General features: G+C 35.0%; 1 protein-coding gene across 1 annotated transcript in view; it reads right to left on the bottom strand.

The window, feature by feature from the left end:
* Nucleotides 1–1,904: 1,904 nt before the first annotated feature.
* The window catches only part of LOC150086179 (DNA-directed RNA polymerase I subunit RPA49-like), a 34,689-nt gene continuing 20,913 nt past the window's right edge, over nt 1,905–15,680 (bottom strand). The window contains exons 8-12 of the mRNA XM_090374819.1: nt 13,998–14,094; nt 13,571–13,710; nt 11,036–11,126; nt 3,268–3,390; nt 1,905–2,043 (exon numbers count right to left, since the gene is read on the bottom strand). Of these exons, the coding sequence (XP_090230945.1) occupies nt 1,905–2,043; nt 3,268–3,390; nt 11,036–11,126; nt 13,571–13,710; nt 13,998–14,094 (590 nt within the window). The remainder of the gene's footprint in view (nt 2,044–3,267; nt 3,391–11,035; nt 11,127–13,570; nt 13,711–13,997; nt 14,095–15,680) is intronic.

Below are 15,680 nucleotides of genomic sequence, written 5' to 3' on the forward strand. Positions count from 1 at the left end.
GTTAGCATTAAAAAGTGATTTGATAATTTAAAAACTGGTATTGATTTTAGAGTTAACAGAAATTTCCTAAACAGTTCAACTGACTTTCAGTCATTTTTTAACAAGTTTTTTTTTTTTTTAAGTTAAATTAAATTTGAGGCTTTACCCTAACTTAACTTAACTATATCTAATTTACTTATTGCACCATCTCATGTATTGTGGATATATCTCATCACTGGCTGCTCAGGTCTTTACAATGGCCCTGAAACGAGATCTCAAAAAAGAACTGAAACCCAGGTATGGGTAGTGGTGTATACCAGGTGTCCGTAAATTATGTTTCTGATTTTGATATTTTTTTTATTCAGAATTACTTCAAGCTACAACATGAAACACATACCAGCTGAAAGATCAATTCAATAAGTTTTATTAAAATTGGCACTTGACTGCCAGTTTTGCATTCTACCCGTTACGCAGCATTACATTTGCAAGAATGGCAAAATGACAACCGGTCAGAGAAAACATTCTGTGTGTTAGTATTTCATGCAACAAAATCTGTTGCTACAGTGCAGTGACAGTTTCAACGAAAGTACTGGAAGGCTCCTCCAAGTAAACCATCAATGTGTGCTTGGTATGAGTGTTTTGTTACTGAGGGCTGTGTGTGCGTAAACACAAAAGTGCAGGCAGACCATCAGTGAGTGCTGAGAGCATTGAAGATTCAACAGACATTTGCTCACAGTCCACAAAAATATGTGTGGTGTGCCAGAAGAGAACTTAATGTAGCGAAAAACTCTCTGGCAAGTTCTTCAACTGTGCCCATATTAATTACACCATCTCATGTATTGTGGATATTGTGTGGATGTTGCAAACATTGAAATCCATGGATCACAGGGGGCCTTTAGTAAAATTGATTGCAAAATGAAGCACAGCATGTGGCAGGAGATTAAATATTGCTATGATATTGTTCGAGCTTTACTGAACCTTTACCACACTGAACTTTACCAATGACTTTATGTACCTTCATAAAACTTATTGAATTGATCTTTCAAGCTGGTATGTGTTTCATGAGTGTAGCTTGAAGTAATTCTGAAAAAACATATATAAAAATTGGAAACATCATTTAGAAACATCAGATATCCTGCATATATTAAAAAAAAAAAAAAAAAAAACAATATACTCCTCCATTGGAACAGTGCCTTTCATTTAGCATACTCTAACATCAAGATAACTTGTGGTAAAGTGCCTCCAGAATATAAAATCAATGATTAAGTGGCAAACCCAGTTTGCTCATAGCTATGAGTAAGCCCAGTAAAATTACTGCTGCATCAAACAACATTTACAATTGCTGCAATCAAACAACATTTACATTTAACATGTTGTTTGACATGTTAACAGCATGTATTATTACCATAAGAAATGGAGTTCAGACGATTATACAATAGATTTGTCCAATTTCTTGTGTTTTCTTCAAACATTTATGTACTTTTTTTTTTAACAGCAATTTTGTTAAAACAAGAATCCATTATAAGAAGTATTTTTTCTGAATTCCTCAGTTCTTGTTGTTTTTGCAAACTTTTGGTGTATTTCTATAATTTGAAAAGAAACATTCTGATGGGACAAGAACAACAAAATAAAAAAATAACCTTAATATAAATTTAAAACAAATTATGATAAGTAATCTTGGAACAATCCTCACAGAAGAGTTGTGAGAAATGTTACTTACTTAAATTCCTTCTGTTATAAAAAAAAAGTCATCGGTGATGCTATCAAAGCTGTTCTCTAGTGGGTCGGTGTGGGTGTCATATCAATTATATACAAGGGGACAAAAATTGAACAAGATAAAAAATATATTGTATGAGGTTTAATGACTTAGTACAGTGACATATATTACATTATGATACACACATATATATACGTAAGTACAAATTCTATTTTTTCCTTCCTTTGAATGGCCTTTTAGTTGGAACAAAGAGGGGTATTTTTAGTTCAGCTACTTTAGTAAAAAATGTAGAGTCTAGCTTTTTATTGGAAACATGGCATCCTAAAACACCTGCTACTGTTACAAGCCTGTTAAATAAGAAAAACAGTTATTCTAATGACTAAGAAAACAACGCATTATCTCCAATTTTGTTTCAATAATTTAATTTAAAAATTTTAATATACATTTAAAAATAACTCAGTTGAAGGTCTCAGTTATACAGATTTATCTAGTTAAGTTGTTTAGCATTTCGTCTTTTTTTTCTTTAGGTTAATACTGGAAAATATATTAACATTAGTAAAATAATTTCAAACCCAAGTAAATTTAGAACCTCTAGCATCATCTTCATCATGCTAGTGCTCCTGATCAGTTTTAGATCAGGAGCACTAGCATGGAGATTACGAAGGCACAGCCATTTCAAATATCAATCTTGGAAAGGCGTAGTCACTCTCTTACGGCCTGATCCAGGTCTTCTCTTCACATCACTCTTTAATTTCAGCACCTGGGATACTGTTGGCTAGTGGTAGCCTATTTTATCAGCACATGTAGAAAGCCCTTCCTGGGCCAGAGCAACAGCTACACTTTTTTTCTTAGTGTCAATTGAACACATGGAGTCATGCTTACACCTCCGCAAAACAGGATACTAATGAGCGTGTATACCCTTCCAACGCAGTATTTATAGAAACGGCTGATGCAATACCTTGCAATTACTGTCTGATGCAATATCTTTGCTTTGCAATAAACAAAATGACTGTAATCAAACAATATCTTATACATTTCACTACAAATGTTACTTTTTTTAAGGTGATGCAGCTTTCTTGTCCGCCACTGTAGTTGCTATAATTGTCATGTGCCAAGAATCTATATCTTAATATCTTTATCGTCTTCAATTCATTTCATATTATTTATTCCTGCTTCGATATAATTTTGCATTTTGTAGATAAAAATCTTAAAATTGTATTTAAGAATTCTGTACTGATCTGGTGCATGTTTTGACTTTAGATAAGGGTTGGTTTTACTAAATTACCACCCTCTACTGAAAATATTTATGATGGAAAGAAACCTCTAAAGAACCAGATTATCACCCTTTGCAGATGTACATTATAACCTTTGAGCTGGCTTATTTGTAACACCTACATATCTTGCTTCCAAAGAACAATAAAATACAATATCTGATGTATCAAGGATGAAAATTTCATTCCAAAAAGAAATGAGCACTGTAAAACTAAAGTGTGTTTTTTGAGGTGAACTGTACCAATAACCCATGTGAGAATTCTGTGATAAAAGACAATTAACATTACTAAAAAGGTTACCTGTTTAAAGCAACTTTAAAATCTGCTTGCAATTTACTGGTGTCTAACACAAACTTTTCTATAATGAGAGCTAATACCATAGCATAGGCTAGTGCTTTATCTTTCATTTTTGGCGGCATAGATCTAATAACAAAAAAAAAAAAAAAAAAAAAAAAAATTTCGTAAAAAACAAATAAATTACAAATACACAATGAAAAAACAAGGAAAAGGCTTTTTCAAAGAACTTGTTTAATAATTTCAAAGTTTAACAAGTTGCCATACTTGCTTGAACATAAACTACCCTCACATATAAACTGTACTCCCAAAATTTTATGGTCTTGAAATAAAAAAATAAATAAATAAAAAATTATGCACTCACATCATTTTTAATATAATATAATATGCACACATGCAAACTACTCATGCTTTCACTTTAAGTTTGAGCTAATTGTAAAACCTAGAACTAAGGAATACTTCAATGTAATACTTTTAATTTAAAAATAGTTTTGGAGACAAAGAACTATAAATGCCTTGTCCTTATGCCCAATGACTCTGAGCACACTGAAATATGAATCTCTAATGACACAGCATCACTGCATTGTTGCATTAGATCACTACACCATTGTTTGAAATTCTGTTTGCAACATCAGAACAACTCAGTAAGTAAGCTTCATGTTGCTCAACATAGTGATATATATTATTTAAGACCCATTCATTTGAATTTTCGGGTTTGTGAGAATAAGGTACAATGCATTTCCACTAAGACTACAGAAGTTGATAATGTTCATTTTTGAATAGAGTTTGCATCAATGTAGTGTTTAATTAAAGCTGAAGCATCATCTCTTGGTAATAACAATGAACTAGGTATCTATACTGGTTAGACCAGCAGTTCCCAACCTTTTTTGACTCGCCAGCCCCTTTCAACATAATATTTTTATCGTGAACCCCTTTTAACATAATATTTTTATTGCTAACTATTAAGCCTATATTCTCTGAAATCATACAATAGTTCTGAATTTTTATTATAAATTATATTTCCAGTACTATGTTTTTATAAGCGATATTGTGTAATGATATAAAATTATTATTACATAACAATGGTCTTTGAGAATGAAAAAAAATTAATTTTGTCACGCATGCTATGTAAGGGCATGTGTCCAAAACCACAACTAAATATAAATTTTGAACTGAACTGCATAAATTAATATTAAACTATTTTGTAGTTTAAAAAAATATACCTATGTAAATCTAAGCAGATGTTGTTACAGATTTTTAGTGCAAACCCCCTGGAATATTTTCACGAACCCCAAGAATTTGCAAACCACCAGTTGAGAACTACTGATCTAGACAATGAAATGATGATATTTTTCTTAAAGAACCAATTATAACAACTACACCCTGCTTTTAAAAGCATTGATTTTAGGGGAACAAATGCAGTGCTCATATTTGGACAAATACAGCATTAGTAAATTTACCATGATTAGTAGAAACAAATTTTTAATAGCAATAAATTTTTAGTCTCACTATATTTTCAAAAGTATACAAACACACCTACAGCACTTAGATCCAATGAGCCATGAAAAGTAAAAGCAGGTATAAAAGTGTTACAGAAGAGCAACACTTTAGAAATACCTGCTTCTACTTTTCATGAGGAGTGGGTGTGAGAGTACACGTGAACGGGCAAAGTTTTTACAGTTCCAGCAAATAGAGAAGTTTTTGCTTTTTTATTGACTTAAATTGCCATATTAATTTATTTTTTAGAGTTGCTTTATATTCCTAGTAACAATACTTTAGTTTAAATTGAATTTAAATAGAGATTTTGTAGGTTATTACTTAGTATCGGTAAGGGTATCAAATCCACGTGTGGACAGGTTTTGCAGCTCCTGCAAACGAAAAGATTTTAATTATACTTAGCCGCTTTATTGACTTAATTGTTAGATTAAATTATTTTCTATAAGTAGCTTATAAACCTAGTCAAGCTCCGTGGTTTATTTTGAATTTAGATAGCGTGATTTGGAAAGTAAATAATACCTCGTGTCTGTAGATTAACTGTTCGTAACTTGCCACCATTGTTATAAGATACGTGTGCTGGAGTAAGGTTTAACAGAAAACTAGATAGCATAAGGTTTAACGGAAAACTAGATAGCGAGTAAAGTAGTATCAATTAATCAGTAAAATTTATTAATCTTATTAAATTTCATTGCCAATTGAATTGTACTTTTTTAACAAAATAAATATAGCGACCTAGTTATTACAAACGTAACATCATAAATTAATACATATAAGTTGACAGGGGATAAGAAAATCATATAATATAACTCGGAGATAATATTCGATACCGAAATACCTATATATAGTGTTATAACTGCATTGGGATATAGGTTTAGGGTTATATTTTGTATTGGAATTTTATTGAACTTGAATAGAAATCATGACTCAGACCAGAGCAGCAAAGCAAAAGGCTCAAACTAGTGAAAGTGCTGTGGTTCAGGAGAGAACGGAGGGGGCCAGTTGTCCTCTGAATCACAGTCTATTGAAATGCACTGTTTGTTTGAAGTTTGTGGAGCAATCAGGAATGGAACATGATATTGCCAAGGGGATGTTGTATGTTGTTATTTGGTTTTTAGGAGCATTAACAACTAAGGCCATATTGCTCCGGGATATGCGTTGGTCATTCCCTGACCTTTCCGCATCCTCTGTATTTGGTGGTGACGGGCTCGAACCCCGGTCTAATCAAGAAGCGTGTGCTACGCATTGCTGCTCCTTCCCACCTGGCTACGGAGGCGCCTTGCCAAGGGGAATGTCTTTGAGTGTGCGCAATGTAAGGAGTGCAAGGAAATCAGGTGCCAACTTGGCATTGTTATGGGCTTATACGAGAGCTTGAAGGACAGGGTGGATGCCCTCGAAGGATTTAAAATGAGGGGCCCACAAGCTCTCAGCTGCCCACATCAATGCCAGAGCTTGCACTTGAACTTCACGCAACACAGTGGCAACCCCCAAGGCAGAAAGCGCTGGTCCCAAAGGAACTAGTTGTTGTAGGTGACTATTGTCAGGGAAACGGGGAACATACTGTGCAAAAAGGATAGATGGAACAGGACCAGGGTACGTCTGCCAGGAGCAAAGGTTGATGACGTAGGGCAGATATCATCCTTTAAGGGCACAAAGGATGATATTGTTGTACACGTTGGCACTAATGATATTAAGAGTAGGAGACCGAGAGAATTACTTAACAAGTACAAGACAATGCTGAAAAAAAGCCGTGAGTTAGAGTTGAATTTGAAAGTGTATGCAATTCTGCCCAGACACGATAGGAGGGAGTATATGATGAGTGCCTTGTCGATCAATTTGGCCCTGGTGAGATTGTGCAAGGCTCAAGGGGTAGAATTTTTTCTCAGCCTAGTCTGTGCTTGTTAACAGGAGAGACTGCTTCTACAGGGATGGGATACACTTAAATAGAAAGAGTGCAAGAATATTTGTTGATGCTATCGAGGCAGAGTTAGGTGGGTCGGAAAACTGCTGGCTTGGGGGGGATACACAGACTAATAGATTAGCAGTAGCCACAGGCAGAGGTAAAAGTGATTCTTGCACTACTTCTATTGAAATGAAATTGAGCAGCAGCCTGGAAAGCAAGGCAATGAGAATTTCCAGGACAATGAGAATACATGGGCTGTGCTAGGGTAGAAACAGGTGCATGTATACTTGCATGTACATCAATGCTAGGAGTATAGTTAATAAATTCAATGAGCTTGAAGTGCTAGTCAAGACATCAAAGGCAGATATTGTTGGGATATCAGAGACACGGTGTCACACAGACATAATCAGTGCAGAACTGGAATTTGGGGAGTACAATGTGTACAGAAAGGACAGACAGGACAGGAAGGGAGGAGGGGTTATGTTGTTAGTTAAGAAACACATAAAATCTAGGGAAGTGCATCCACAATGCAATGTTGAGTCTGTTTGGTGTGACATAAGCACTGGGAAAGGAAAAATGAGAGTAGGTGTGTGTTATAGACCTAATGAATCTGATGAGTATAATGAGCAAATTGTGCAGAGAAAAAGAGTAGGCCGATAAATTAGAGTGTCTTATAATGGGGGATTTTAATTTCCTGGACATTGACTGGAATTTGTGGGTTGGTCACTCACACACTAGCAAGGCTTTTGTGGATTTATTGGATGATTGTTTTCTACAGCAGCATGTTCGGGAGGCAACCAGAGGGAGTAATACTCTTGATGGGATTATCAGTAGTGATCCTTCATGCATCAAGAATCTGCAGATAAAAAAACCACTAGGTGGTAGTGATCACAGTGTGCTTAAGTGGGATTTATTCAAGGAGGTAATTACCATCAAGGGTAAAGGGAAGGGTTTGCTTTTGTAAAGGTGACTACGGTGGTCTGAGACAGTATTTAAATTCTATACGGTGGAACCAACTGATGATGTTACCAACAGCAAATTCAAAATGGGAAGCATTCAAAGAATTAATCTTGGCAGCTACTAGGCTTTCATACCAACAAAGAAATATTGATCAAGATTTAGGACTAAATGGATGTCAGATGAACTAATTAGACATGTGACAGAGAAGAAAAATGCATGGAATACATATAAATTAACATGTGATACAGAAGCCTATGATAGATATAAGCTGGTCTGTAAGCAAGTTACAAAGGAGGTTAGGCAAAAGAAGGCAGATTACGAGAAATCTTTGGCAAAGGATGCAAAGAAAAACAGCAAAGAGTTCTTTACTTATGTAAACTCTAGAAGGAAGGGGATGAATCAGATTGGTCCACTTGATATCGATGGTTCAACTGTCGATGATCCTGCTCAGGTAGCTAACAAACTAAATGAATATTTTGCATTGACATTCACACATGATGAGTTATTCAGGGAGGGGAATGCCAGAGGGTGTATTCAACTTTGGCAGTAAGCTAGATAATCTTGTAATAACTGAGAGTAAAGTGGAGATAAACACAAGAAAGGCACCTAGGTTATATTAAAGGAGGTGGCAAAGGAAGTAAGCAAACACTTAGCCATAATTATGAGAGCTTCCCTAGACTCGGGGGAGGTACCCATGGACTGGAGATGTGCAAATGTGATCCCAATCCACAAAGGAGGATCAAAGGGAGATACGAGTAATTACGGACCTGTTAGTTTAACTTCTGTTCCAGGGAAATTAATGGAGGAAATGGTTAAAGAAGCATTGCAGGATCATCTAGACAGGAATTCAGTTATAGCTCGGACACAGCATGGGTTTGTTAAGAGAAGTCTTGTCTGACTAATTTGATTGGATACTATGATGCAGTCACAAAAGAACTGGATGCAGGGAATAACTTTGATATTATATATTTGGATCTTAGAAAGGCTTCTGATACTGTTGCACATGGAAGACTGCTGCACAAATTGGAGGCAAATTGCTGCTATGGATAAAGGGATGGTTGAGTGGGAGAAGACAGAGAGTGGTAATCAATGGATACTGCTCTTCGGGGACTAATGTTATTAGTGGCTCTTCGGGGACTAATGTTATTAGTGGAGTCCCTCAGGGTTCAGTGTTGGGTCCATTGTTGTTTTCTGTATTTATAAACGATATTGATGATGGTATATCAAGTTCAAGTTTGCAGACGATATGAAGGTTGGCAGGGTTGTCAAGGACACTACTGACACTATGCCGCTGCAACAGGATCTGGAAAGGTTGAGCAGATGGGCTGAGAGGGGGCAAACGAAGTTTAACATTGACAAATGTAAAGTACTACATATGGGAAACAGCAACCCCAGAGCAACATATTAACTTTGTGGTACTACACTGACAGCGGTAGAGAATGAAAGGGACCTGGGGCTGGTTGTGCAGGCAGATATGAAGTTCTCTGAGCAGTGCAGATGGGATGCAAGAGTAGCTCACGGTGTATTGTCAATGATATATAGGAATTTTTCTAGCAGGGATAAGGAGGTGATTATTCCCTTGTATAAGGCAATGGTCAGGCCACACCTAGAGTACTGTATACAGGTCTGGAGGCTTCATTTCAAGAAGGATGTAGAGCTGCTGGAACGAGTACAGAGAAGGGCAACAAGATTAGTGAATGGAACAAAGGGGTGCTCTTACGAAGAAAGGCTTAAGTTTTGCAAATTACAGTGTCTGGAGACTAGGTACCAGCGAGGTGATCTGATAGAGGTGTATAAAGCCTTGAATGGTTTGAGCATGCTCAATGCTGATGGGATTCTTCCTCTTGCACAGAATAATCACCTGAGAGGGCATAAATTCAAATTGAGGAAAGACAGATGTAGGATAGACGTGCGGAAATTTGCCTTTAGCCAGCGGGTTGTTGATTGCTGGAACAAACTTCCATCTGTCGTTGTGGAAGTTGATAGCTTAAATAGATTCAAGGCAGAACTTGAGAAACATTTGGAGCGAGTGGATGGGTGAAATAAAGTTTTTTTTTTGTTTTTTTTTTGGCTGATGCTATATAAGCTTGCTTTTTGGATCATGTGCCTTTGCTAATGCTAATGCTAAAGTAACAATAATAGCCAATAAAACTTACAGTTTCAGAAAGGTTTGATTGCTAAATGCATCATCTGTCAGTCTATTATTGCATGATACTGTAAGCCATTTGAACTTTCCAAAATTAACTTCAGTTAAGGTTTGATTGTAAAAAGATGAAAGAACAAGGGTGAAGAGATACATCCAAGCTCCTGAAGACAATGATTACATCTTGGCAGTTACCTCTTCAAGGTCAGAGGTCCATGAAATGAACAATAGTGGCTTGAAATATGCTGGCTATCTTTATGGAGTAATGTGGTGTTGATTTCTATGGTAGAGTTGCAATTCATAAGCCCAATGTCATGCTAAATGTCACGTCATTTAAGGTGGTACACTGCCTATCATTCTTGAACTCTGGAATAAGCAATGAATTGTGAAAAGTGCCATTTATGCCTGACAATCAAATAGGAACTGGAGAATTCTTGAAAAACATTGCATCATCCTAACAATGACATTTGGAAGCCGAGGCTCTTCAATTTCCAGAAAGCGGTAAGTGATAAAGTCTAGAGGAAATAGGTACTCATAATCTGCAACCAAGTGTTTCTAAATGAAACCTATTCTTATCATGGTAAAATAATCTTTGATTTATTTACAAACTTGAGTTCAGTTTTTTTTTTTTTTTTTTTGCAATCTGTCATCCTTTTGGCACATGTTAATAACACTACCAATGTACATGGTCAAGATCAGCCATCTTGATGCTGATCTTCGCCTTTACACTTCTACTTCTTTTTTTTCCCCTATCTTAACTTTTATTTCATTATTTTATTATCACAGGGGCTCAGTATGGGTGAATATGGGCTTGGCATGCCCAGGGTCCTGAGCTGGATATTATCATTCTTCTCTTTCTTGGTGATTCCTTTCTACTTCTCTCTCTTTCTCAGGATAACTTGGGAATTTTTTTTTTGGCTGGTGCAGCATAAGCCTCAGGCTTCCTTGCACCATATGGCTAATAATAATAATATATCATTTTATTATTTTCTTTTAATTTGTTTCTGTTATGTCAACAGTGTCACTGGTAAAACTTTTAGCCTACAGTTACAAAGTACTGTTGCAATAATGCTTTTCACTAACAATATTTATTACATAAAATCTAAAATAAATATATTTTTTCTTCTTCTGCCTTCTCAGCCTTGAAAAATAAATAAATTATAAGAAGGAAAATCAGATATTAAGATAGGTCATCAATAATATATGGATAAAATAATATATGATAAGCAATCATTTCTTTATATGATGTTAAGAGTACATCAAAAATAAAATACCTGATCACAGATCCACTTTCATTTGAAGATTTAACTGAAAACTTGTCTATAAGATGATGTTTAAACGGTTCACAAATAGTAGGCAGCGGATCTATAAAAATGGGATAACAGATTGTATACAAATATACAGTGTAATATTTAGAAATTCAAGTATGTTCATGGAGAGTGATAAAAAAAAATCATGATGAAACTTCCTTCCAATTTTAATCTAGTGATGTATAAAAATATACAAAAGAATGTTGTGAATTAACAATACTCTAAATAGGAAAACAGCTTTCTCATTATTATTCTTTAAGCAGTGTAGTCCTTACTGTACAAATTGGAGCAGTATGGTATTAAGGGCAAGTTGCTACAATGGATAAAAGGATGATTGAGAAGAAGACAGAGCATGGTAACCAATGGATAATGCTCTTCGTGGACTAATGTTATTAGTGGAGTCCCCCCCAGGGTTCAGTGTTCAGCCCATTGTTGTTTTGTACATTTATCAATGATATTGATGAAGGTATACCAGGCTTAATGTTGAAGTTTGCAGATGATACAAAGGTTGGAAGGGTTGTTAATGACAGTATGCTATGCAACAGGATCTAGAAAAGTTGGGCAGATGGGCTGAGAAGTGGCAACTGAAGTTTAACATTGACAAATACAAAGTACTGCATACGGGTAGCAGTAACCCCCAGAAAAATGTACCAACTGTGTGGTTCTACACTCAGGGTAGTGGAGAATGAAAAATACCTGGAGGTATTTTTCATTCTCCTTTTTCATTTTCCATATCTGACTGCACAATTACCTGGAGGTAATTGTGCAGTCAGATATGAAGTTTTCTGACAGTGCAGACAGGCTGCCAGAGCAGGTCATGGGGTTTTGTCAATGATATACAGGAATTTTGCTAGCAAGGATAAGGTGATTATCCCCTTGTATAAGACAATGTTCAGGCCACACCTTAAGTGCTGTGTACAGGTCTGGATGCCTCTTTTTAGGAAGAATGTGGAGTTGCTAGAATGCGTATAGAAAAGGGCAACAGGACTAGTGAGGGGAACGAAGGGGTCCTCTTACCAAGAAAGGCTTAAGTTCTGCAAATTGCAGCGGCTGGAGACTAGGCACCTGCGAGGTGATCTGATTGAGGTGTATAAGGCCTTGAATGATTTGAGCAGGCTCAATGCTGATGGGATTCTTCTCTTGCTCAGATTAAAAACCTGAAGGGGCATAAACTCAAATTGAGGAAAGACAGTTGTAGAATAGATGTGCAGAAATTTACCTTTATGCATTATGTAAGACTATATAGTTATTGTTTTAGGGACCAGTCTATATTATTGTCTATTCTGGGCACATCAACTGCTTCAATCATAGTGTACAAAATGTTAAACAGTGACATCACGGATAGGTCAGTTGACATTTATATGGTCTAAATTTTCCGTATTTTACTTTAATTCACAACATAAATTTTACTTTAATTCACAACATAAATTTACTGTATAAAAATATTGAAAATAAAAATCCTAAAGTTCATTAGCATGCTAAAATATTTATAAAAAATAAGTTAAATTCTTTTAACTTGCTCTTTATAAAGTAACTTTCTTTTTTCAATTATTTTTTGCATGTAAATAGTGTGTCCATGTTAAAAAAGTTTTGAAAGAGCATTAATTTAATTGGCAGTATGTAGCATTCATGCACATCTAAAAGGTGGATCTTAAGTACATTCCACTGAGGGACAACCTCAGAGGACAAAATTAGGGTAAAAAATATCTAGTCACTTGGATCATCAAATAAGCTGATTCTGTATTATAGCTACATGAAGACTGTCATCCATTTATTTTTGGAATGGAATGCAATATACATTTGTCTATTTCCTCCATTTGTCCATGTATTTGTCTTTTACAGCAAATCTCAAGGAGTAAGCATGGCAGATCATGAGGTTTACATATCTGAAGAGCATGCTAACATGCATCTAATCCTTGGATGGTGTCATGATGGTGTAATAGTATGCATACCAAATGACAGGCACTGAATGTATACACATTCTAGCCACTGATGTTATGACCATTTGTATGCACTAAGAATACAACACCAAGACATTACATCTACTCAACAGAAATCTGCTAATTTTTTGTTCTTTTGGATGAATATAAGGAAAGAAATATAAGAAATTCAATATCCTATACAGGTCCTGATGTGCAGGTGGGTGTCCATTAATTTTCTCTTGCACCAATGTCTTGCTTTGTCAACAATGTGAGCACTGTACACATTGCACCCATCACTCCAGGAGTGATCTGCTATAGGGGAAATAAGTTTAGTGAGTTTTAATAAGTGACATTGCATAAACTCATTTAAACACATTAAATGCTTTTAAGCACTACTATAGCATGAACCTATTTAATGTATAAATGAAATTAAAAGTTTTTAATTTAATCAAATTTAAAACATTGAATGTGTTTAATTTAATGAAATTAAATGTTTTTAAATTAATTTTTTCTACCTAATAAATTTGAATACCCATAAAAAATAATAAAATTAAAAAAAAAAAAAAAAAACTTTTACCTTTCTTTCTCAATTCTTGGTATTTTAATTTAAAGGTCTGTACTATGTAATGATAATATATCATTAGCTTGCTTTTATGAAGTCGTTCAACATTATTGACAGGCATATGTTCTAAGCAATGGAGCACATATGATCCATACCTAAAAGCAAACAGAACAAATAAATACCATTTATAATTTTTATCATTTTTAATAATGAAAGAGTTAAAACAGTAATTGAAAAATTAAAAAAATTTAATTAGTATTTCTGTTTCAAAACAAGAGAAAAGTTTTCCAGACATAAGATGGCAAAAAGTACTTTGGTAAAAGAAAGGGTTGGTACCCCCTTAGACATAATACTCCTCTAATTACAAAGATTGAAGGCACATAATTATACTGAAACACACAAGTATAAGGAAATTAAAATTAGTAAGACAAAAAATATTTACGTGGCCGCCTCCTTCCACTCTTTTATCTGTTGCTTTGTAGCATTAAAAAATACATCAGCTGCAGCATCTAGTGAATGATATTCTTGATCAGATATAACTGGTTATAATTAAAGAAAATATATTTGAAGAATATTTAAAAAAAAAAAAAAGAAATAACGAGTTGGTCCAGTTTGAGAAAATAATGCAACACTTTTTTTTTTTTTTTTGTCATGACTGTCTGGGAACACTTTTGGTCCTCCAGTAACAGTGAGAGAACTTCAGCTTATACTCTTTAGAAATAATACATTTATCCATGACTTGCTCTAAAGAAAATGTCAATTTCGATTAAATAAAATCACCCAGGAGGTGAATCCATTAATCATTAAAAACTCAAACTTGTGACCAGTTTCAGTACTATATGGGTTACTTATCAGCAGGAATCTACACAACATGTAGCACTGATTAGCAATTCTGTGGTGGTCAGTGGTGAACAGAAGTATCAAATCTAAATAAGCAGCCAAATGGTATATGGAAGAAAAACTTACAATTGAAAATGTAACATTTGTTATGTGCATGAGATAAATGAAGTGTTAAAATTATTTTCTCAAATGTTGTAATGGTTATAAATTTACAAAAAGTTCTTGACTTAAGAAAAGTGAAAGCTGAAAAGGGATTTTTTTTTTTTTTTTTTTTTTTGAGTTTAACAATGAAATAACATTCACTGCACAATCCTGAACAATTCCAGAAGTAATCCTGGAAAATCCTGGAAAACTAATCCTGGAAAATGTTTTTCCATGATTTTAGTATAATATTGAATACAACTACTCTATACATATCTTAATTGTACTTTTAGGAAATTAATGATACTATAGTTCAGTAGTGGAATTTATTTCTGTGGCCAGAAATTTCCAAAGAGAGAAGAAGCAACTTTATGGCTAGAACTGATGATTATGAAATGGTTGTATTCAATATTATACTAAAATCCTGGAAAAACATTTTTCAAGGAATGATATCCAATAATAACTTAAGGGAAAGTACACAGGCAAAAAAGGCAAATAGTACAGCACTTATTTTATGAATTTAATCAGTTCTTTAATGAATAACTGGGGGGGCTTCGCTCGCTGATCCCTGCGCTTGCTTTGTTCCATCAACGCTTCTCCGTTGTCATATATACAGATTTGGCTGCATTGTGGAACGTCTCTAATGGACATTAAGCTCATTGTTCCTTTCACCATAGCACCTTCTCATATTCACATCGTATAAGGGCCACCGCCACCTTGAAAGTCCGTGTTTTCGTCATTAAAAGACATGAAGGCGTAAAGATTGTTTTCTCGGAAGTGTCCCCCTTTTTTCTGTGTTGTCACACAACAAAGTCTTTAAAGTGTCTGGATAGGCATCTGCCATCAGCAAACATACCTTCCCTCCATGACAACACAAATGTGCAGCTCTTCCAAGTTTGCCATGAAAAGATAATCCACCACGATGTTGATATTCATCTACCATATCACCTAAATTGCAATATGATACTTCAGTGGTTTCTTCATTATCAGGATCCTGTGAAGATCTTATGTGAGGTCTGAGCCGTTTAACGGTTCACTGAGTTTCGTCCATATTAACTACCTGCTTCCTGTGGCATTGATTTTCCATTTCTCTGTCGTCATTGAACTTATTCTCTGATTAGTTCGTAACCTTTTGGCATGTTTC

This window comes from Mastigoproctus giganteus, chromosome 5 (genome assembly GCF_048544385.1).
Source record: "Mastigoproctus giganteus isolate SK-2022 chromosome 5, ASM4854438v1, whole genome shotgun sequence".
NCBI classification, from domain to species: domain Eukaryota; kingdom Metazoa; phylum Arthropoda; class Arachnida; order Uropygi; family Thelyphonidae; genus Mastigoproctus; species Mastigoproctus giganteus.